This window comes from Furipterus horrens, unplaced genomic scaffold (genome assembly GCF_987537825.1).
Source record: "Furipterus horrens unplaced genomic scaffold, mFurHor1.1.pri manual_scaffold_3, whole genome shotgun sequence".
Taxonomy (NCBI): domain Eukaryota; kingdom Metazoa; phylum Chordata; class Mammalia; order Chiroptera; family Furipteridae; genus Furipterus; species Furipterus horrens.
This window is the reverse complement of record NW_028327173.1, coordinates 170825723-170849428: the sequence shown is the minus strand read 5'-3', so window position 1 is coordinate 170849428 and position 23706 is coordinate 170825723. Positions and strand designations below refer to the sequence as shown.

The 23706-nt window shown below is 48.2% G+C and overlaps 1 protein-coding gene across 2 annotated transcripts in view; it reads left to right on the top strand.

The window, feature by feature from the left end:
- Window positions 1–23240, top strand: part of ANP32A (acidic nuclear phosphoprotein 32 family member A) — a 36219-nt gene extending 12979 nt beyond the window's left edge. For both annotated transcript variants that reach the window (XM_090270832.1, XM_090270833.1), the window contains exons 2-7: window positions 16158–16307; window positions 16552–16674; window positions 19056–19254; window positions 20507–20604; window positions 22702–22765; window positions 23023–23240. In XM_090270832.1, coding sequence (XP_090126958.1) covers window positions 16158–16307; window positions 16552–16674; window positions 19056–19254; window positions 20507–20604; window positions 22702–22765; window positions 23023–23084 — 696 coding nt within the window. In that variant the 3' untranslated portion in view covers window positions 23085–23240. The remainder of the gene's footprint in view (window positions 1–16157; window positions 16308–16551; window positions 16675–19055; window positions 19255–20506; window positions 20605–22701; window positions 22766–23022) is intronic.
- Window positions 23241–23706: the final 466 nt, after the last annotated feature.

Here is a 23706-nt window from a genome sequence, read left to right as displayed (position 1 = left end):
GCCCCCATCCAGTTTGCAGCTCTGTTGCAGACATGCTCTTATGTGTTGTGTTGGGACGTTTAGGTGTGGCCTGTGGGTCTGGAGAGGCTTCTCTTACAGCAGGGCCTCCCAGGGCTGCTGTTTAGGGTGGAGGTAGAGGAGCTCAAATGGAATGCTGTTCTCTTAAAAGTGAAAGGGTACTTGGTTCTGTAGAGACACTCAGGAGTCTTCCCCCAGTTGAAGTGGCCAGCGTGGTCATTGTCAGGAGCCTCCACAGGGGAGGGTTGGATACGGGAGTGAAAAGGCACCTGCCGGTTTGACCAGTGGCTGTAGACTCCACAAGGTCTGGATCTGGTCTAAAAGGTGCCCACTGAGCCATAAACCAGACCTATATAGGCCAGTGCCTTGCCAGCCCCAGGAGGCTTATTACAGCCACAGGTGTCCCTGGTGAGCAACATAGCCTGCTAATGTGTGATGTTCATCTGAGTTATGGGGGTGATTTCTGCAGGTAGAAAATACTGTGTGTGGAGGGACTGTTCATTTTTACACAGATACTGCATTCTTCACAAATTGAAGGTTTGTGGCAACCCTGTGTTGAGCAAATCTGTTGGTGCCATTTTCCCAACAGGCTCTTAACGTTTTTTAGCAATAGAGTATATTTTAGTTAAGGTATACACATTTTTTTAGACATAATGGTATTGCACATTTAATAGACTGCAGCATAGTGTAACTAACTTTTGGATGACTGGGAAACCAAAAAATTCATGTGACTCACTTGAATGCAATACTTGCCTTATTGAGGTGGCCTGAAACCGAACCTGCAATATTTCTGAGGTATGCCTGTATTGATTGAATGCCTGCTGTGTGCCTGCTTCTGTTGTCTGCATTCTGCATACAGCTAACATTGAACTAGATGAGCATATCATCTGTACTGTCCATTGAGGGAGACGGTCAATAAGCCAACTCAAGTCATAACCGCTGGTGTGGTAGGTCCTGTGAAGACCAAGCTGTGTTAAAGAGGGTGGGTGATGCAGGAAGGCCTCTCTGAGAGGTGGCATTGAGCAAAGACTCAAGTAATCTACACTGGACTTCTGGCCCCCATGAACCAGAACCTTAAGTACCTATCTGATCAGTCAGTATCTCTGAATCATCTTCTGATGAGCAAGTCTAGGCCCAGGGTAGTTAAGATGCAAATTCATTGGGGTGATTAGTAGGAAAGTTGAAATGATACAGAAGAGGGACAGAATACATATAACTGGCCAGTACAGTATTCTGCTTACACACTTAGGTATTTCCCACGGTCAGCTGACCCTCTGCCTTTTCATCCTGGAGTGTTTTATTATCCTGTTTAGACTCACGCTTTGAAGAATTTATACTTCCAGATTGCATTTATTAACAATAATAGATGTATTTTCTCATTATTTATGGCTGGGTATGTTGCGGGGGAGAAATGTTAAACACATCTGTAACTGTCAGTCTGCCCTCCAAGCAAGGGCTTTACCACCTGGAGTTGATCTTTTGCCTGCCTAGGCAGAGATATGACCCAGTTTTGATAACCATGGGCACTCGCTACCTGTCAACAGTGGGATTTCCATTGGTCTTTTTAAAGTGGCAGAGTTTCTTGCAGTGTCCCATTGCTACTTTGGATTCCAGATGGACCTTTCAGGCCCTCCTACCTAGTTAGAGGGTCCAGATCCTTTGGGTGGGATAGGGAGGACCTACCAATGCCTCTAACTAAAGATGGTGAAGCAGGACTTATTGAGGGGGAGACGCCCACAGTTAATTCAGGTGACAAGTCCAGCCCTGAGCCACCTCTTCCAGGGACAAGGGTGAGCCTTAATTGGCTGATAGTTTTCAGCTAGAAGCAGGTGTCCTTCATGAATTTGAAAGGAGCTTCTGGTGAAAGACTTCATTAATTAACCTGTTAAGGAACCAGCATCCCATTATTAAAGGGGCTGAATAATTTGATGCCTACTCTTCTGGTTTGAGCTTCTAAAGGGAAGGCACTAGATTTTCATCTTTTTACTAAATATTGAGAGAAAGTAGTATCTTTTCTGTGTCTTGTTTATTTTTAACTATTGAATGTCTATGTGCCAGACACCCTATTTATTCTTATTTAATCAATACAGAAATACTACAACATGAGTGGGATTATTCCCACTTTAACAGATGAGGGAACTGAGGCCCATAAAGCTAGCTAAGTAAGTAGCACAAGGTCATATAGTTCTGAGGAGCTGTGCTTGGGTGCAAAGCCAGATCACTGACCTCAGAGCAATGCGCAGACCCTCGAGTCTTCACTTCGCCCTCCTGCTTTCTCCCAGCCACTTCAGGGCTGCTGATAATATGGAAATACTCTGGACTCCTGACTTCCATTTCTATTCTCTATCATAAAATTTGCTGCATTTGTTTCCCTAGGAAAGCAGAACAGATAATGCTCAATTTTCTGATTTTTAAAAATGTTTTATGGGGAAACAGAATGCATATTAAAGTAAACAAAATAAGTGTGAGGTCCAACGATTTTTCTCCTTTGGATTTTTTTCTCTTTAAATGATTATTTTACACTGTCGGGGGAAAATCCCAGTAAAATACACTTTTTGTGTGCCTGCCCTTGCCCCTTTGTGCCAGGGCCTGAATGCATATCTCTGGGTGTCCTTGTAGGCTGTGACTTGCTTCACACACGAGAGCTTGTACACAGAGATGAGAAGCATGCCCAGGGTGCCTCAGAGATACTAAAAAGGGTCTGGCAAGTGGGAGAACGCCAAATCATTTTCCAGTAAAAGTAGGCTAATACATCATTAGGGACTTAGGTGCTGCCTTAAAACCAGCAGCAGTGCATTCTGACCTGGGGGAAGAGTCGTGGAGCAAGTGTGGTGATGCCATGGGTTTTGCCTGCAATACCTCACTGTCCTTGCCATCAGCAAGACCTCCTCTGGGGCAGGAATTGGGTTTATCAGTTATTGAGCACCTGCTATGAGCCTTGGCCGCCCATTTCCAGACAGAGAATCAGATGGCCTTCAAGGCACACTGAACTAACTGCACCTGTGCATTGCAGCAGTCCCCTCTGCTTGTTCCCCCAAGATTGGACACTGGGGGCAGAGGGCAAGGACACCTTTATCATTGGATCCCCAGTGCCTGGTGCACTGGCATTTGGTAAGTTCAGAGTAGCATGCATTGAATGAATGGAGGTGAAGTAAGTTGCCCACATTGGGACAGTAGTGAGTTCATTAGATTGGAGGACTGTAAGGCTCTATGACTGCTGCCCTTGTAGGTCAGAAGCAGGATCTGATTGTAGCTTCTTGGTTAAAAAGCTAGGCGAATGGGAGGTGACATAAGCAGAATTATTATAGCAAAAGATTGGAAACAACCCAAACAATCATCAGTATGGGACTGGCTAAGAAGAGTGATGGCACATCCACACAGTGCAAATAAGAAACCAGGATGGGTTTTGCATGTGCTGTATACACACACTCCGGGGAAAAATGGCAAAGCAGAGTTTGTTGCATAATATTCTAGTTTGGGTAAAAAGGAGAAAAATAAGATTGTGAACTTTTTTTATATCCGTAAACGAGCCCTGGTGAGATGGTTAACTGGATGGGGTGGGAGGGAGAATTAACTTTATTTTTTACATTTTGGTTTTGAAACCATGATAATGCAGGTGTTACTTTTTAAAACAGTTTTTTCTAAATATCAGAAGTGATTTTGAACCAGCTCTTCTACTTATCTGGGCAATTGGATTAGATCCGTACACTGAATCAATTGGATTAGATCAAGGCTTCATGTGGAGTTTCACGTATATTGCATATATTGTATATTCAGCTTTTGTGGACTTTTTCAGGAGACCATGACTCTGTTCTAGGATAGTATACAGTCCCATCCATTAGTGGCTGGGACCTGGATCAGCTCGGATTGTTTGAGAAAGGCTGGGGTGGTGCAGAGAACAGGGAGCCTTCTGCAAAAGTGACAGTTCTTGTTCCTGTCCCCATTCCTAGGAGTTTATCCTTGAGTACCCTGCCCTGATATGACTCAGCTAGTTCTTTCCCCAAAGTGAAGGGTTACAGTGAAGAGAGACTGTTCTGGGGTGGTCTTGCAAACTGCAATTTCATAGGAGGAAAAAAATGGCAGAATGTTTTCTCAGATTATTTTTAATGCTTTTCAGTTCAGCAAACATTTACTAAAAGCTACATGCAAGGCAGTGTGGGGGAATCAGAGCTACATGACACCTCATCTCTGCTGTCTGGGTTATCAAGTCTTGGGTGACAAACTTGTAAAATTTCTCCCGTTTCCTCCAGAATAGCAGTTTACCTCCCCGGGTCCCACCGGAGACCATGGGATTAGTAGGAGTTCTCTCCGTTTTACAGATGAGGAAACTGAGTCTCAGTGAAGTCTTCCCCAAATCCACAGTTCCTAAGTGGTAAAGCCCAGAACCAAACCAGGTTTTCTGTCTACTTCACATGCACCCAGACACTCATAATCAACACACTCTGCCACAGGGTATTTCCAGGGATGTAGCCCATTTCTCCCAGGAAACATTGGGTGAGCACAATCCTGAATAAAGCGCCTTCTCTTTTTTTCCTCTAAGGAAGGGCAAGGGAAAGCCCACGTTATGGTTGGGTCTTAGATCTTACCCCCTTTGCTATGGTCCAAACAATACTAATTTTACGGCCTATGAAACGCAGAACCCTGCCCGCAGTTACTCACAGTGTGCCCCGCGGGTGTGACTGACAGCTGCCTTCTTCCCTCCCCTTTCTCACACCACCACTGCCTTTCCTTCCTTTCTTCCACAAGCTGTCATTGCCGCCTGTCCTCGGCTGTTCCCCGGAGGGCCAGGCACACTCCCCACTCTCAGGGTCTTGGCCCTGACTGTTCCCTCTACCCAGGGGGTCCCTTCCTTGGTCTTCACTTGGCTTCAAGTCCCCACTGAAAGCTCAGCTTTGAATAGGCCTTCCCTGGCCACCCTTTCTAAAGTAGTGCCCCTTGTTGCTGTTGTGTTCTCCCCCTTTGTTCTTGGTAGCATTTATATGTATATATTAGGTACAGCTGTATACACTTACTGGTGTATTATTTTGCTCCCCCACTGGACTGGAAGCCCACAAAGCCAGGCACCTGGTTTTGTTTACTGTTGTATCTCTCATGCCCAGCCTGGGTGTCCAGCACCTAATAGATACTGTAAATATTGTTGAATGAGTAGGTGGAGCCTGTGGCCTAAATAAATAGCACGTCTTTCAAGAGGAAAGACTCAGACTACAGCATTTTAGGAGAAGGAAAGACCCAAGGCCCATCTCTTTGCAGTACCTCAGCATACGATATTACTCATTTAATAATTGCTCAGCACTGTTTATTTGTAAAGTTCTTAGCAGTCACTTAGCCTCTGATCCCTGTGCTTTACAGGGACAAGTGGCTTACTGATTTTTTTCATTTTTCTTTCTTTTTCAGAGCAGCCATTCTTTTGTGGGACAGCATAGTAATTTAAATACTTTCTTATATTTTATTTTGGGCCCAAAACTGCCTCTTTGTAATTCTTGCACACTGATCTTAGTTCTTGAGCCACCGAGGAACATAAAGTTATTTCTATTTGTATATGACACCTCTTCAAATAGTTGGAGAAAGATAGCTATTATGAGTCTCCCCCACCGTCCAGTCTAAACATCTCTAGTTCTTCCAGTGTCAATTTTTGGTTGCCTTCCCAACTCAGGTTGCCTTCCTCAAGTTTGTTCTGCATGAAGGTTCAGAATTTTGAGGTTCGATCCTATTGGAGCGGAGTGTTTTGGGACCCTGACCAAGGAGCATTGGTCCGTCCCACTTGTTTCTGTCAGCACAGCCCAGGATGGCCTTGTCTGTGTTGACTTACCTTGGCAGGGACCTCCGCCACAAGCTTCTAGTGAAGAGTAACATCATTAGATTCTTTTCTACATTGTCTCCAGTTGTCTAGGCCCTCCCTGACTCTTGAAGAATTCCAAAGATCATGAAGTTTTTGGTTTTTAGCATTTGGATTCTAAAGCAGTTATAGCTCCATGAACGACAGTTCTGTCACCAAAATGCAGGTGAAGAGGGTAGAACTCAGGAAGTAAAGCAAAACCTAATAACCTTGTAACTTCCTCCCTTCTTCCCTCTTTTTGACTTCCTGTCTTTTCTCTGCTCAGGCTCTCTCTTCCTCTTCCTCCCATGTACCATTCTTTCCTTCCGGCAGCCCCTCACTTCCCCATTCCTTCCTTGCTCTCTCATTCCATTGCTTTCCATTTTTCCCCCTTCCAGCTACCAGACATATGGAACTAACACTTTTTAGCATTTCTTACAGCTCCATCCTCAATACTTTTACCATAAGCATTTAATTTACAGACTTAGGCAAGTTGCACATAGAGCATGCCTCTACAGGAGGAGGGCCTGAGGTTAAATTACTTCTTATGTGTGACCGTTGGCCGATTTGTTTAGTGGCTTTGGGTAGAAGGAAATGCCAGCCCCCAGCCTAAGGTTTTTCTGCATGATGAGTTTCCACTTTTGCCCAAATAAGTGGTTTCTGATTGGTGGTTGGACATGAGGGCTTCAGTGCAAGCGGTGTTGCTGTTTCCGTCACTGCCGATGCCACTGTCATTTTGGGTAGAGGTGGCAGGGAAGGAGGTTGAGGGTGAGGATTTCATTTCTTAGGCCACTTAGCCTTTCCTGCCTCTTCTGCACTCCAGCCCCCACTGGGGCAAGTGTGGAGGCAGGGAGGGAGGCGGGAAGGCCAAGTGCATGCATGAGGGCTCTTTTTCTGTTGGCTGTTTTCTTTTTTTTCCGCCTTTGTTTCCTCGGGCTTCAAGAAGTTCACTGTGGAGAGGACTGTAACTCTGAGGTGTGGGCACTATGTTTGGAGAATTGAGACCAGCCCAAGGTTTGATTCCACAGTGGACTAACTCTGACCTCAGGTGAATCACTGGGTTGGTTTAGTTGCCCGAAAAGCTGGATAAGGTCCCTTAATTCTCTGAAGCATTTTCGAAAAGCCAGTTGGCAGTTTGGCAGAGGCCTCGTACTAAGGCTGTAGAAAGTGTCTCGGCCTCCGACTCTGGATGGCGTGGTGTCTTAGCTGGGTTATCCTGGGCAGGACAGAGGCTTTTAATTGCCAGCTCATGGATCTTGGAGTAGTAAAACTGAGGAAATTAATTAGCTTTTGTTTTTCAGACTGTTCTTCCACTCAAGGACCCACAGGGAGTGGGTAGCTGGCAAGGTCCTCACACATGGCAGAGACCCTGGGCTCTGCCCCCTTTTCAGACCTTGCTGACCCAAGGACTCTGGTGGGATCGCTGCAGCAGATAGCCCCGGCTGTCCACAAGCTGTCCCAGCCCAGCCAGGCTTAAATCCTTGACTCTGATTTTAGAATCCAAAATCAGCGGTATCAGTCAGCAGGGACAGAGGCCCAGGAAGGCATTTTTTCAAATATTTTTGTTGACTTGTCCAAGAGTGGAGTTAGCGGGGCACTTTGCTTCAGAAAGTGAGTAAAGGGGCTGACCATTGCCCACCCCCACTCTTTCTCCTCCTCTAACTTGAGTGGCCTTTGTTTACTGAAAGTGGTCCCCTCTGGGCAGAGCACCATTGGGACACTGAGACCTCAGGCCTTAGCAAGGCTGTGCTCGGAGGAGACAGCAGCAGTCAAGACTACCAGATGTCCTGGTGGACAGGGACAGTTTCCTTGGGAGGGGTAGGATGAGTAGAATTCCACTAGTCTGTGGACAGAGTTACATGCAATGATGTCTGGGGAAGCACTTTGTAAACTGTCACATGGAGAAGAAATGCCAGGTGGTGTCACTGCGTTTGCTGCAGGTCACGGAGCCTGGAGAGCAGTGAGGTGGGGACGGACTACCTTTGGAGAGGGTACGGGGGCTGGTCGGGGAGCATTGACAGTTAGTGGGCTAGAAATCCTCCTGGATTTGCACTTGATCCCCATGGCCATTAAAAGCTTTATGACAGGGAGTAATGGGACATGATGGGACACGATCAAAGCAGCGTTTTAGGAAGATTGACCAGGATTTATTCCCATCCCGCTCTCTAGGCCTTCCTCTCCAGTCTCCTCATGGCTTTTCTGTTGTGTGGGGCCAGTGCTGTGGCTGTTGAATGAGGTCATTGTGGGTGGTGCAGGTTTTTTTTTTTTTTTTTTCAATGAACCTTGGGATTGTTGAACAGGGAATAGCACCCTACCAGGTGAGGTGCTTGCTCCCTGCTGCCTTGTGAGATGGCTGGCATTGCACGAGAGGGGGCCACACTTCCACATTTGGTACCCACCACCCCAGACCTCTGGAGGCTGTTTTTGTGATCCAAGAGACCACATGATTGCTTTTCGCATCTCAGTAATTATTGGGATAATCGCCCAGTGTCCTGGATTTCCTTTCTGGCATCCTGGCCTTTTTTATTTTTTAGTCCATGAAATTTCCCACCTATTTTTGGGGAACAGTGACTGAGATTGGGTATGGGTAGGACTAAATGTGTGTGCACTACAGAATTTTGGAAGCAGAAGGAATCGCATCTCTGTACTCAGGCGCCATTGTTCGGTAGTATTGTGGATTGGGGGACTGGCAGAAGCCCAGAGAGGGCACGACTTCCCTCAGGGCCCACAGCAAGTTAATGGCAAAGTGGGTACCAAAGAACAGGTCTGACCACCTGATGAATATCATTTGCACTGTGCCTCCGTGTTTCTTCCCCCCTTTCCCTCTCCTGGGCACCCTTCATATGCCATCTGCTGGGACCAGTGTCGTCACTGGACTGTGTTTTCAACTCTTGCTCCTTCAGACCTTCAGCACCTACTGAAGGTAGAAAGGGGCAACTGTGCAGACGAGGCAGCCTGCTCGGTTTTTCAGTTGATCATGTCATTCACCAGTTCTGAAAGCCTCATCTCTCCCTCTCCAGACTGCTCTCCACCTCCCGACTCCCAAACAGCCTTCAGGGCTTATTTTCTCCTGCTCTGAGAATCCTTTCCTTCATATGTCCTTAAATCAGGTGATGCTCGGGCAGGGCTGGGCCATCAGGGAAAGCTTCCTGCGCAACATGGAACTGACAAGTCCTTGAAGTGAGCTAGACTGGCTGGAAGGGAGGAATGAAGTTTAAGGGGAGAAAAGCAAAGCTATAACATGAGGGTCCCAGCCTTACTAAAGTTCATAAGCTAGACAGGCCTACACCCACCAGGGCCATTCCTGGGGTGGTTACTGCCCTGAGTTTCCTTCTGGCTAGAGGAAGCATCTGCAGTGGAACCAGCTCCTTCCTGTGTCTTGGCGAGACAGACACCAAGTCCTCCCTACACCCACCAGCGGAGGTAGGAAGCTGCTTCCAGGTGGCAAGGGAGCCAGTTACAGGGTTTATGTTAATTCAAGCCTTCCCCCAGCCAGCTCTCAGCCTATTAGCCTGGCCAGCAACAGCTTAATTACCACTGCTGCAGCGCGCTCCTGCTTGCGTTCCGTGGTTCCCTAAAATAATAAGGATGGCGTCACCGACTTCCCGCGGCCGTGTGCTCCAACCCGTGCCTCCAGAGCTCTAGTGTAGGCAGCAAGTAAAATCCAGACGCTCAGATGTTTTTTTTCCTTGGAGAAAAAAAAATTTTTTTTTAAGTAATATGGGACCTTGCCCCTTAGTTAAGATTTTAAAAGGTCTCTAAGAGGTATGGACACCTGAGTCTTAGCTACCATTGTGGCTGCAGAATAGCCTCCTGTTAGCCCAAGCTGACCAGCTACATGGATGATTCCAGGGTCTTCCACTGGGGACTCTGGTTTCTAAGCAGAGCAGTGGTACAGTGTACATGGTATGGCAGAAGAATCACGCAGCCCAGGGCTCCAGGGCACTAGGCCAACTCTGGACCTTGTTTCTTCCTCTGGAAAAAGAGGGCTAAATTAGACCAGCATTTTGCAAACTGTGGGTCATGTTTAAGTTTTTTTTGATGTAATTAAAAGGAGTAATTTTAACAAGGATAAGTTTTGTTTCATTGCATATGTCTACACGCACACAAAAACGTGTGCACTGAGTCAAGGTATAAACGTACTTTTTACTGTGGGTTGTGGTCAGAAAGCCACTGACCTAGATGATCCCAGAGGCCTTTCTAGCTTTCGAAATGTCTGACTTTTCTCCCAGAGCCTGACTTTTCCCCATACCCCACTGATTTTTGCAGGTTTCATTACACTGTGAGGGAAGCAAAACTAGATTTTATGGTTAAAATGACAAAATCACAAGCATTTATCCCTCTCATCGAACACCTTTGGGAAGAAGCCCATTTCCCCTCTGCTCTGGTGTCTCAAACAGTCTGGCCTTCTAGCTAGGAATCTGCAACAGGGGATGGCCCATTTAAAAGCTGACCTATTTAAAACCCATGAGCATCAAAAAAACACGGGGTCAATTTGATTTGTCTTCTTTTCTGTGCAAGGCTGGAACCTGAAAACTAAATTGGTCAGGGACTGACAAGGTTGAAACCAAAGCTACAAATATTTATTGAATTCTTGCTCAGTGAAAAAAGAAAATCAAGGGTTGAGGTCATTGGGAAAAAAGAATCAAAACAAGGTATGGATGTAAAATCAAAAGGGGTGTGTTTTGGGCACACCATCTTAGTTCTCCAGAATATTAAAGAGGCCTCATAGATTCCGTGAGGACGCCTTGCAAACAGCTGAGATGACTTTGATCTCCTGGCCTGTCTTTGTTCCCCTTCTTGTACCTTGACAGGGGACATAGCAGTAAAGGTGACTGTGGATCAAGGGGAAGGAAAGTGGCTTTTTCCAAAGCGGGGGATCCTCTAACTGCATTATGTCATTTAATCCAACCCTAGGTAATGGGCGCGCTGGTCATTGGAGGAAGCGCAGGAGAGGTGAGATGAGCCAGCAAGTGGAGAATGTGGACTTGAGCCAGGCTTGTCTTGACTCCGGAGCCTGCCTTCTGTCCGCCTCTCCACCTTGCCTCAGGAAGTGCTGGAAAATAAAGAGCAGTTTTCACTCGAGCTTCTTTCCCTCTGGTCCTGGCCTTCAGAGGGCTCTGTTTTAGGCCCAAGCTGTCCACTGAAATCAGGGCCAACTTTACAGGCATGTGGCCTGGGACCTGCTCTTGAGTTTAATGCACTGCTGCTACTGTCGTGGAATTTTCAATAATTTTTGAGCAAAGGGTCTCACATTTTCATTTTGCATAGCACCTAACAAATGATGTGGCCAGTCCTGGCTTTGATATAGTCATTGTATCCCCTTTCTTGGTTCGTTAGTATGCCCGTCCTCTCTGGGATGGAGGCATTTGAAAAAGTGCAGTTTGAACCTCAGGCCTGCTACCTGGCACACTGGACTGGAGTTGTTTACCAGCCATCTTGTCTCCTCCTAGCCGGCCACCGCACATCCTGCTCCCTGTCACCTTCATGTCATCTCAGCATTTCCCCAGGTGAACAGTCACAGGAGCGCCCTGTCTGGAGAGAGGGGGGTTTCTTATGCGCAGAGCACTAGGTCAGGTCAGGAGGAGTGTGCACAGTTGGCCAGCCTCCTCGGGGCTTATGCTTGTCTCCAGGATACAAGACAGACCAAAAATCATTGCTGCTGCTGTTGATAAAAGGTAGGGTTCATTCAGCTTGTCTTGGACCAGTTACATTTAAAGTTCACAATGATTTGACTTATCCTCTGTGCCCTGCACCTAGTGTTGAGCCTGGCACCATAGACAGGACATTTGTTAAATAGTTGCTCTAGTGTCCATACCCACTAGGCTGATTATGGAGGATAGAGGATAGTCCCTGACCTCTAGGAGGATCGGATGCTTAATGCATGATTAAATGATTCATGCATCAGCTGCCCTTGATGCCCTAGGATGCTCAGAGCTGGGTGGGGGGAAGGCCTCCTGGGGAGGGGGTCCTTGTGCAAGGATTGAGAGGACCGGGAGCCATGAGATTGGAGGAAGTGAGGGAGGTCGAGAGTAGAAGGCCTTAGATCAGTTTAGGAACTTGAAGTCCCCCTCCCCTCGGGCGGCAGGAAGCCAGGAATGTTTTTTAGGCTGCAGTTTGCATTTTATAGGTTAAACAGATACCATCCCCTTTCTGCAGAGGCAAAACCTAAGATCTCGGGGAGAGAGTCAGGGTTCATTCAGCCAGCCAGCCAGCCAGCCAGCCAGCCAGGTCCTTGGCCTCCATCGAGGTCTGTTCCCAGTAGTCCAATGTCCCTGTTGTCCTAGAGGCCCCATTTGGAAGCAGAGCAGGCTTAGAGTGACTGACTTGACCGTGAGCAGGACAGCAGTGTTGGGAACACAGAGGAATGGTCAAATTGGAGCTATCTGTAAAGACAGGATTTCACAGTTTAGAAACAACCAATGGGTTGTTCCTCAGAGCAGTAATGTGTTTGTGTTGATCAAGGACCTTTCTGCTCCCATCGGTGAGAAATGGCTACTGTGTTCTTCCTTTGGTGACATGTTTTTTGTTGGTTTTTTTTCCGGGAAATACCGGAACGAGGCAGTCTGACTTCTAAAGAACTTCTCAGTGCCCCGCTCACTGCTCTTAGGGGCTGAGTATGGATGTTTAGGCTTCTCTGCGGTGTTGGCACGAGGCATAAAGCATAGGATCCTGTGTAGGTTTGTTCTTGGGGTGTTTGAAGAGCTCCTGATACAAGCAGTATTGTCCCAGCTGTTGAACTACAGAGAGAGTAACCACATTTGGATATTTTTAAATGGCCAGTGGAATTGGGAGTGAGTTTAAACCCAAAGTACAAATTTTTAGGTTAATTTTAACTTTGCACTAAGCCCACACCCAGGATTTGGCAGGGGGAAATGGGCATTAAACTTTTTCTTTTTTTCTTTTCCCTTCCCCTTCCTTCCTTTTAAGCAGAACACTCCCTAAATGTCAAAGGGATGCTCTCTTCACAAGGAAGAGTTTAGAGCATGGTCTCCAAGTAGATATGGGAGGAAGCAGGTTGGAATTGCAGCAGCTCAGTGTGATTTAAGGAAATTGGGGCGAGTTCGGGGGTGTGAAACATGGTAGGCTGTCTCTGTTAGGGAGCTCGAAGAGAGCGTGGCCCATGTTGGAGGCAGGGGGTGGGTGGAATGACTTCGGCTGTTGGGCTGGCGTTTTTATTTTCTCGTGTTTGGTCCATTTCAGACACTTCACAGGCAGCTTACCTGCTCCCCCAATGTGACACATCACCCACAAAAAAGCAGTGGATTTCCCCCAGTGTGGTTTGGGCTTTTTGGTGATATTATCAACCTGGGGTCTAAGCCTGGACCTTGCCCCTCCTCTTTGATCTCACATCAAACAGTGCTAAAACATGTGCTAGGAAGGAAATGCCGAAACCCTGCAGATCCCTGGATAGGCTTCCCTTCCCAATGATTTGGGAGCAGCCCCTTGCTCCTTGGGAAGGCCTCCAGATCTGTTCTCCCTGACTTCAGCCTCATCTGATCAAGAGCTTGGCCGGGTTTTGTGCCTCGGTTACTGAGGAAGTGTAACCAGGCTGTAGACTGCTGGGAGAGGCCCCCACCGGGTTGGTGGGGCTACAGGGGAGCAGGTCCGATTGAATTGGGGGTCTGGGAGAGCCTGTGCCCTGCGTTTGGGAATGTCAGAGAAATCACCAGGAGCCAACAGTGACCACTTCAGTCCAGTAGACACCCTCCTATGAGCACTGCTGGCACTTGAGGATAGGTAGGTGGTTCTGATGTGGCTGCAAAGTGGCAGAATGCCCCGTGGAGACATCCTGAGGATTAAATGAGCTGTTGTGGGGGAAGCACAAAGAGGGGGCCAGCAGAGGGCTCAGGAAAGTTCCCATGATTATTATTAATAAAACAGTAGTAGTAGTTACTTACATATTGGTCCTGCGAGGAATGGCCCCCTGTTTGGGGGTGGTGCTGGACCTGAAACCTCTGTCTATAGAATTCCGAAGCAACATTGTACTGCTCCGGGAAAGGGGTCAGCTTCCGGGAGAAATTCCCTTCACTCTCCAGCACCACCTCCCCCCATCTCTGGGTCCCTCTCCTTGACTATTGGCCATAAGAGGAGAAACCCTTGACCCTGTTAGAAAAACCGCATGTCTGAAATGCTTGAAAGTATCTGGATTGAAATCCCTTCTCATATTTGCCTTTCTTTGGTGAAACTTAAAGAACTCCCAGGACCTTCCAAGGAAACAGTAACTAAAAAAAACAGTGGGCCTTGTGACTCCAGCGTTCATTGCAGACTGAAGGAGGGGTCCTCCCTCCCCCAGTGCAGTTGATCTCCCTCTGTCTGCTCTGCTCCCCTGAGGCCTGGCTTCCTGGCTCTACACTGATTTCCTGCCCTAGTGTAGGATTTATTCCCAGGCATTCTTGCCACTGATCTTGAGAAGGTGACTTGACCTGAACATCTGGCCTTTCCTGGGGACAGAGAGTGGGAATGGACAGGGAAGGCCCAAGGAAGGTGGGCCTTGGCGCCAGTGCCTAGGCCCAGAGCTTCCAGGCTGTGAGAGATTAATCTGTGCCTGGCTTTGCCCCTCCTTGCAAATTGCCACTGTCCTGTGCTGAGCTGTGTGTCTCTGGGTCCCAGATGTGCCCTGCACTCCCCCACTCTGCCCACTAGCAAGGATGGACTGAGTAGGGCCACCACGGCCTGCCGTGGGTTCTGTTCCATTCCCCCAAGTTGGCATTTAGCCCAGAGATGCCCCCGACAGGAGGCGCACCTGGAGGACCGGGGCAAGACAGTCATCCAGGGCCTGCAGGAAAAAGCTAAGCCAGTTGGCCTGCTGCAGGGAAGGGTGAGGGGCGGCCCTGGGCGTCTGCTTATGATAACCCTGAGAAGAGGCTCTGAGGGGCCCTTTGGATAATGTGGGACTGCTACTGAGAAGGACTTGTACCTTGTGACCCATGGGTGAGAAAGCAGAACCAGGGATCAGATCCAGGCCACGGCAGCACATGCTTCCAGGGGGCTGCAGGGAGCAGGCAGGGGTCCTGTGTCAAGCACTAGATATAGCCAGGAAGGGTCATCATTAAGGTGCCTGCGAGACTGCTCAGGGACAGGAGTGGGTCACTGGGCATCTGCCTGGAGGGCCAGCCAGGGCCCCGGCCTCCCTGGTTGACTCCCTGGGTCAGTTAGGCCTGAGACATGATTCCACTTCCTGAGCTCACCTGTACGGAAGTCTGGCATCTCACCTTCAGCCAAGTCTACCTCTAAAAACCTAATGAGAGGGGAGCTTTTTATTAGTTCTTTCTATTTCATTAGAAATAAAGAATTTGGAACCCAAGAGAGGAGAATTGAGAATTCTTAATAGGATGAAATTGCCTCCAGAGAGTTGGGCTGGGGACAGAGCCATAGAAGTGCCTCCAAAGACCAACTTTTGGACTTTATCAACCTCAACATTTTATTATGAGTCCATCCTAGTTTGTGGATTTTTACTCTCTCCTTCCGCATCTGCTCAGGAGCCTAGAAGGGCTTAGTCAAGAGCTGTGGTATTTGATGTGGTAGCTTACATGTGTCTTCACACTTATTTTTATTCATTAAAACTAAAATTCAAAATTCAGTTCTTCAGTCTCACCAGCCACAATGCAGGGGCTCAGTAGGGCACATGGCTTGTGGCTCCCCTCTTGGACAGTGCAGAGGTTTCCATCGTCACAGAAAGTTGCATGGGGCAGACAGTGCTGGTCTAGTGAAGAGAAAGTTGGAACAACCCTAGTTGGCTCTCCCTACCCTGGGTAGGCCAAGCAGTGACCATGTGACAAATTCCAGGCCAGGTGGGCAAGGTTCTGACTGGCTTCAAGAGCCAGGTGAGAGTAAGCAAGGGGGTGCACCGGAAGAAAGAAGGTCACAGACATGGAGGTGAAGGGAGCATGGGGCCTGAGGATGGGAAGTAGGAAGCTGGCTTCAGGATGGGGTCAGTCTGGGGCCATGATGCTTGGGGCTCAGAGGTCCCCTAACAGCATTAGAGCTGGGATCTGGAGGCTGTGGTATTTCAGGTAGGGTTGGAATGAGACCCACAACCTTGCCAATGGGGGCAGGGCTTATTGAGTTTATCTTCTCCAACTCAGCCACTCCTGTCTGGAGAAGCCCCTGGTTCAGCTCTGCTCACCACAGCCTGACGGACCCGCCCCTGCCCCCAGGCAGAAAGACCAGGGTGGACATGTGCCGTGTGATGCTCCAGGAGGCTGTTTCTCATGTACGATGGACTGCTTCCTGGGTTTGTCTGTCCTCCAAGGAAGATGGATACTCTTCCCATGCCTCAGCCCCATTCCTTGCCTCCATTCACACATCCTTCCTTTTCCAGGTGAAAGAGCTTGTCCTGGACAACTGTCGGTCTAATGAAGGCAAAATCGAAGGCCTCACAGATGAATTTGAAGAACTGGAGTTCTTAAGTACAATCAACGTAGGCCTCACCTCAGTTGCAAACTTACCAAAGTTAAACAAACTTAAGAAGGTAAATAGAATGGGGGTGGGGTGGGGTGTGCGCTCCAGCAGGCAGGTGGAGTTGGGAGGAGGAATGGTCTTCACCTGGTTTAGGGAGCATAACTGAAGGTGAAAACAGATGCCTGCCCAACACACCTGAAGATTTCCAGAGATGACTTTTACATCCCCGTTGTCTGCGGGGAGCTGGGAGGCTCTGAGCCTGGAGCCTTCATTTTAAGAGCCGTTTCTGCTTTTTCTTTCTCTACCTTGTTTAGCTTGAACTAAGCGATAACAGAATCTCAGGGGGCCTGGAAGTATTGGCAGAAAAGTGTCCGAACCTCACGCATCTAAATTTAAGTGGCAACAAAATTAAAGACCTCAGCACAATAGAGCCACTGGTGAGTCATCTGGGTCCTGCCCTCGCTCCACAGGGCGGGAGGTGGGAGGGATTGATATCAGCAAAAACTACTTTTGAGTTTTTATAACCTCTTCTTTTTTTCCCATTTAATCTTACTTTTTTTACTTCATTTAACTATCACTGTGTACTGCGAGATAGAGTTTGAGCAACTATTTCTGCCTCATCCATAGAGAAACTGAGGCCTGGAGAAGCTAAGTAAGTTGCCTAAGGTCATACAGTCAAGGTGAAGAAGGGTAGGACCCTGGTCTCAATTTCTGGCCTAGTGCTTTTCCTCGTGCAGTGTCTGCTTCCCTTTGGGAACTGGAGCTGTCATTTCTTCAGGCTGCTTGTCCCTCTTTGGGGAGGGAGGATCCATCCAGGAATGAGGCTGACCCTGGAGGTGTGCAGCCCATATTCCCCTGGGCCACTGGCCTGAGGCTGTGCCTCTGAAGGGTGGGAGATGTGTTGGCCCTGACACAGGCCCCCTGGGCTGGCAGAGAACCATGTGGTCTGGGACCCTGGTGAAGGCCATCCTCTGCTGTCCTCTTGAGCTGAGCACCCCCCAAGCTTCATGATTTACTAGCCAGAAGGGGGAGATCGTGGTCAGAACAACAATTTCTACATAAGCAGAATCTGAATAACTGCATCATCTTGATTTTTAAGGAGGTCACCTGTAAGATGTGTCGCTGGTGCAGTAATAGATTTTTTTGGAAGATGGAAGTACAACCACATGAAATAAACGTTACTGTAGATATACACCAGAGAATCACTTCATAAGCCATGCATCTTAGAATCAGGGAAAGGCCCTGAGGGTCTTTTGCCAAGTTTGCCATGTTTCCCTTTTCTGAGTTTACAGGGTGGACGTTGGGGCATTCCTCAGTTTGGGTTTGTAGGGATCTTGTCCAAAAAATACTCTGCCCTCCGTGGGTGCTTGAGGGGCCAGGTGACAGAACAGGAAGCTACCCTTCATTTTTGAAGCTCAGACTTTGTCTGCCTGTCTGTGGCATGGGATCAATCACTAGAAAGAAAATGCTTCCCATAGAACTTCTTTTCAAGTCTTTCACTGATTTTCTAGAGGACGTTTTAATTTCATAATTTCATTACAAAAGGAAATTTTTGAAGGTCTACATGTGTGTTTGGGAGGTGAGGGACTGAGTGTATAAAATACTGTGAATCAGACCCCATTAGAGATCAGATTGAATTAGTCACCATTAGAGATCAGATATAGGCAGATACACACAACCCTTGCTCCTCCTGCCCAGACCACACATGGATTTATAGCTTCCTCTTCCCTAGTCATACGTGTGACTGATGTGTTACACTCAACTCTGAAGGGTGGGGAACTGCTTTGGTTGGAGGTGCTAGGCTCACCCACCCAGACCACAGCCCAGGTTTCCTTCCTGCCCTGAGACTCAGCTGAGAATGACCAGGCCTCTATCATATGCTCTTGAGAGAGCAACCTCGTTCCTGGCATTGACCCTGAGGGACAGTAGCTTTAGTCGCCAGTTAGGCCTGGCCCCATTGGAACAAGGACTTGGCCTGGGACAGGGTGTTCTTGTACCTGTGCCTCGAAGACATGTCAGGTGGGAAGTCCAGGTGCAGCTCTGTTTCTTACTAGCTATGTGACCCTTTCACATTCTGAACTTCAGTTTCCTCAGACACCAAGCAGGAATAATACGGGCTAGAATCCTTTAAGGCAAAACTCTGACAAAGCAAACGTGTTGAATACTGTGGACAATTTGGATCCTCCATTGGTTTTTCTTGTCCTTTTTAATAGGCAGTATTGCAGAGAGTAAGCGACGGGTCTGAGGCTGGGCTGCCTGATCAAACCCCAATTCTCTGCCCTCTACATCCTCCTCTGTAAAATGAACAAATAATTATTCCTACTTTATTGGGGTTCTGAGGACAAATTGAGTTAATCCACGAAGTGCTGTGTTGACTCCTGTGATTATAATTGTTATTCGCAGCAGGAGTTAGTTTGTTGGCTCATGTAGCCTCTGGCCCCTTAGTCACAGGGGCAGGCAGCAAAACTCTTGTTTCATGCAGCAGGAGAGCCCCACCTTAATTTCAGGCTGGTCATTGAAGGCAGAAGTTGTAATTGCAGAACAAAAATATTGGCATTGGATGAGATTTTAAAGATAAAGTCCAGCCCTTCATTTCCAGGTGAAGTAATTGAGGCCCATCAGCCAAGGGCAATATGCCTGGGCGCCCATTGTAGCTGCGCAGGGCCCAGGCAGCGTCTCCTGACCACCCGTGACCTTGCTCTTCACACTGTCTCACCTCATCCCTACCTGCTTCGCTGGGTTGTCTCCCCACCCCTTATATCATCCTTTCCTACCTCGCACAGATCGTTCACTGTTGACTCTATTTTTCTGCTTGCAGAAGAAGTTAGAAAACCTCAAGAGCTTAGACCTTTTCAATTGCGAGGTAACCAACCTGAACGACTACCGAGAAAACGTGTTCAAGCTCCTCCCACAACTCACATATCTCGATGGCTACGACCGGGACGACAAGGAGGCCCCTGACTCAGACGCTGAGGGCTACGTAGAGGGCCTGGATGACGACGAGGAGGATGAGGATGGTGGGTGGCAGAGGGGAAGGCTAGGGCAAGCCCAGGGTGCTCCCTGCTTGACAGAGGGGGTGGCCTGGGATTTGGGAGGCCCCCAGTGGCCGTTGAAGAGTATGGCTGTCAGCCTCTTTGCAAAGCTGTGGAGGGGAGGGTTTACCGGTGTCCCTAATCTATGTAATTGGTTGACTCTGAGAAACTGCATGTCCTGAGACTATATAGTACTATAATTCCTTAAAAGCCGTCTAGCTGAATCTTCACTTGGATTTTTTTTCCCTCCTTTCCAAAATCCCACTGGGAATGAGATTCTACAGTGTCTCTCTAATGTGACCCTAGACTTGGACACTCTGAGGGAGGGAGTGAGCAGATAGAAGAAGGTGGGGTATGGTCTGGGGTATGGTCTGAGAGGGTCCTCTTTCCCTATCCAGGGGTGGAGAGGTTGTGTGGCCCCCTGGTGGCTGCAGTTCACAAGACCACAGTCCAGTACGTAGGGGTATGGACCCGGGAGCCCCAGGGGCCCTGGAAGTGGTGGGGGCTGCAGGTAGCGTGCTGGGCTCCCTGGCAGTGTGGTGAGCAGCTATGACTGCAGGAAGGAAAAGAGAAGGGCACCTCCTCTTTCCCACATCACCAGCGCAGTGTGGCTTTTCTGCAGGTCTTCACGCCCAGAGTAAACTTGAGAAAAGAGACATTTGCTCGATTAATTCAGACACAAGATTTTGTTTTTCCTTGTTAGATGGGAGCAATCTTTTAAGACATTCATGCACCTTGTTTGCCTTAGTGATGCAACCTAAAGGGCCCAGGACTGGAGTCCTAAGACCAGGATTCCAGGCCCAGACTAATTTGGTGTGTAGACCTTGAACAAGTCACTTCTTCCCTCTGCCTCAGATTTCTCGCCTTTAAAGCGGGAAGTTTGGCTAGATGCTCTTTCTAAATGAATTGACTTCTCAGCTTTCCCAGGCTCTGTAACTTGTTCCTCTGATGTGGCAATTTCTCTGGTTTCCACTGTCACAAAAGATCTTTCGTTTTTGTAAAGCTTGGGGAGGATGACTTATCACTGACTACTTTTGGGTGCTTACCTTTTAGCTCACTTTAGATATGTTCGATCACCTTATGGCATCCAGGTTTTGGACCTGGGTGGGGTTGTGAGGGTCATGGGTCCCCCACTGAGGACCACACCACCCTGCCCGGCCCATCAGCCTGGAGGCTGTGCTGTGCAAGGGAGGAGCCAGCTCACCACCAGTTCTGTTCTTTCCCATTGCCACTGCAGAGGAAGAGTATGATGAGGATGCTCAGGCAGTGGAAGACGAGGAGGATGAGGAAGAGGAAGAGGAAGGTGAAGAGGAGGATGTGAGTGGAGAGGAAGAGGTGAGTGGTTGGGCTGGATGCGGGTACCATCTCCCTGAGTCCCTCTTAGTTGCTGCTTCTGAGTCAGTCCCAGTAAATGCCTCAGTGACCAGCCTTTGGCAGCCTGGGCCCTCTGGTTGGGGAAATGGGTCTGTTTCAAGGGCCTTTTATCGGTCTGATGTGGGAGAGGCCAGACTTGCAGCAAAGCCCTTTGAGGGTGGATTAGGAATGGGTAAGGGGATTCTGGAGGCGGGTAAAGAGGGGACCTTACCTGCTGGGTTAAGGCTGGCCCTCATTTCTGTGTGAAAATTAGTTTTTACTGCATTCAAGTCCCATTGCTGCCTTTTTGCATTCACATGTTAATTTGCTGAGCACTTACAGTGTACTAGGGAAAATCAAAGACTGTCTTGAGCTGATGGGTAGTAGAAGACACTGCCAGATCCCAAATCAGAGTGACATGGGTCTCATGCATACAGTGGAAGCAGTGCCATTTTCCTAACGTATTGGCTGGATCCTAGTTTTTTTTGACAAGGTCTCTGACATGTCCATTAGTGGTATTATACCACAGAGATTTTGCTGTGTGTCCCTGGACAAATTCCTTGACCTTTCTGAGCCTATTTCTTCATCTCTGAAATAAGCATCTGTTTTGTAAATAGGAATCAACTCACTGGGTTGTCAAGAGGGTAATTTATAAGTAAAATGCTTAAGGACTGTCTGATAGAAGGGGTGTTTGACCACTTACTATTTTAGGCTCTCACACCCTTACGTCTCCAAGATGCTGGCTCTCAGTGCTGGGTCTTGTGTTTGGGTGTTCTGAGTCTCTCTGTATACAGTCATTTCCCATATGACTTTTTCAGAGTTCTACATCAGCTCTTGCTGATGACCTAAGTTAGAGCTGGTGAGGTTTAAAATGACAACAGCATGGACAAGGCACCAGCTTCTCTCCCTGTTCTCTGTCTGATTGAGTGCACAGACACCCGCCTGCCACACAGACCCACTTGGGCAGGGTCTCCCAGCTGGCCCAGCGCAGGCTTGGGAGAGGCTGGCAGGTGCAAAGTGAAGAGAAGAGCTGGTGTGATAGGCTTGGTTCCTGCCTGGTCTGCAGTGGGGTTTCTCTTCTCCCAAGTGTAGGCTGCTAGGCTCACCTAAAGCCTTAGGAAAGCAGGTCCCCCCAGGACAGGGCAGTAAGTCATTTTTACTAATGGATTTTTTTCATCTTGCTCTTCCTGTCACAGGAACTGCAGCATGCAGGGTTGGGGATGGAGGGGTGAGGGTGTGTGTGTGTAATCTCATTGACCATCTGCAGATTTCCAGTGTCCAGTAAAGGAGAGTTTACATACACACACAACATACACACACACACAGCCTCAGCAAACAGACTGATTAAGGAACTCTTTTGTGACATTATAAAAGGGTATTTCCCTTGACAAAAAGAAGTCTATCACCAAGTTCTTTTTAAACAATGGGCTTCCTAATGCTTTAGGAGCAGTGTTCAACATACAGAGATTTAACTAGCATCTAACATGAGAAGCTGCACAAGGCAAGGGTCCTAATGTTGAGCATGATCACACATCTTCCTGGATCTCAAGTAGCTGGGGTGATGTCCTCAGGGGTCCTTGAATTTATCTTCCCCTCCAAGTGGTCTGAGTTTGCATGAAGGTATGGGCTGGGTAGGGTGAGGTTGGACTTGCTGAATCTGAGGTCTTCCCTTGAAGCCAAAACCAGATTGAGGACAAATGGAAGGGTGGCCTAGTTACATACAGAGTCGGCTTAGGGACTTGTTCTCCCAAGAGAAGGGCAGATTAGAAAGCTGCCTCAGCTGTAGGGACATCATGTCAGGAGTTCTCAGCCTGGGGGTGGAACCCAGGATCCCCCTGACATTGTTTGCACATTGTATGTGATAGAAGTATTTCTTGGGGGTGGGTAAGCTTTCTACAGAATCTTAAAGGAGTCCTTGATGCAAGAGAATGTCTGCTTTAGAGTCATCCTGAGACACTAGGTCCTTGAGTGGGCTCTGAGAGGCTATCTTTTTTGAGGTCCGTGTAGGGAGAGTGGCTTCCTCAGCAGGTCTGTGGCCGGGGGACACCCCTCACATCTGGTGTGCATCTTCTCTCCTAGGAGGATGAAGAAGGTTATAATGATGGGGAAGTAGACGACGAGGAAGACGAAGAAGATCTTGGTGGTATGACAGCCTTTTTACTCTTGGCTGGTAGCAGATGGGCCCTTCAGTTGACAGTAGGTTGGGTGGGCCTTGAGGACCTGGCTGTGGGCAGGACATGCCCATCTGAGGCCACAGGTGCCTGCCTGGCTTTGTAGATGTGCTGCCTCAGTTTGCCAGGATGGCAGAGCTTCTTAGATGTATGGTCCCCCTGTTAGCAGCGGGTGGACTTAGAGGCAGGACCAGTGTTTAACCTAAATCCCCCTTCCTTACTCTTCCAGAAGAAGAAAGGGGTCAGAAGCGGAAACGAGAACCTGAGGATGAGGGAGAAGACGATGACTAAGCGGATAACCTATTTTGAAAAATTCCTATTGTGATTTGACTGTTTTTACCCGTATCCCCCCAAATCCCGCCCCCCGAAACTTATTTTTTTCTGATTGTAACGTTGCTGTGGGAACGAGAGGGGAAAAGTGTACTGGGGGGTTGTGGGGAGAGGGTGGGCGGGAGGGGGTGGAATAAAATACTATTTTTACTGCCACTCTTTATTTTTTTCCCCTACTTTTTTGTGTCTGTTTTTGTCCCTATAATTGCAATAGCTCAGTACACACCAAGTGAGCAATTTGTTCCTTACTCTCAGAGGATGGTTTGGAGGTCTCTTACATTTCCTGGTATTCCCTGAGTCTCTTGAGTTGGTTGGAAGGCCATGGCTGGCCTCAGTTTGGTTTCTCAAAGCCCAGGATGGGCTGAGCACCAGCCGCATCTTACCTCTTGTTCTGGTTCACGTGATTTCTGCATTTCTTGGGCCCACTAGAGGCATCCAACGCCCTGGTTTTAAATAGCAACCTACAGGCGTATTTTGGCACTGGTTGGGGGACAGTCCCCATCTCTCATTTCCTTTCCCTCTTTACAGACGGTGGTGGGCTTCTTTCTACGAAGAAGACTCTGATGTCACTCTTACGAGCTAT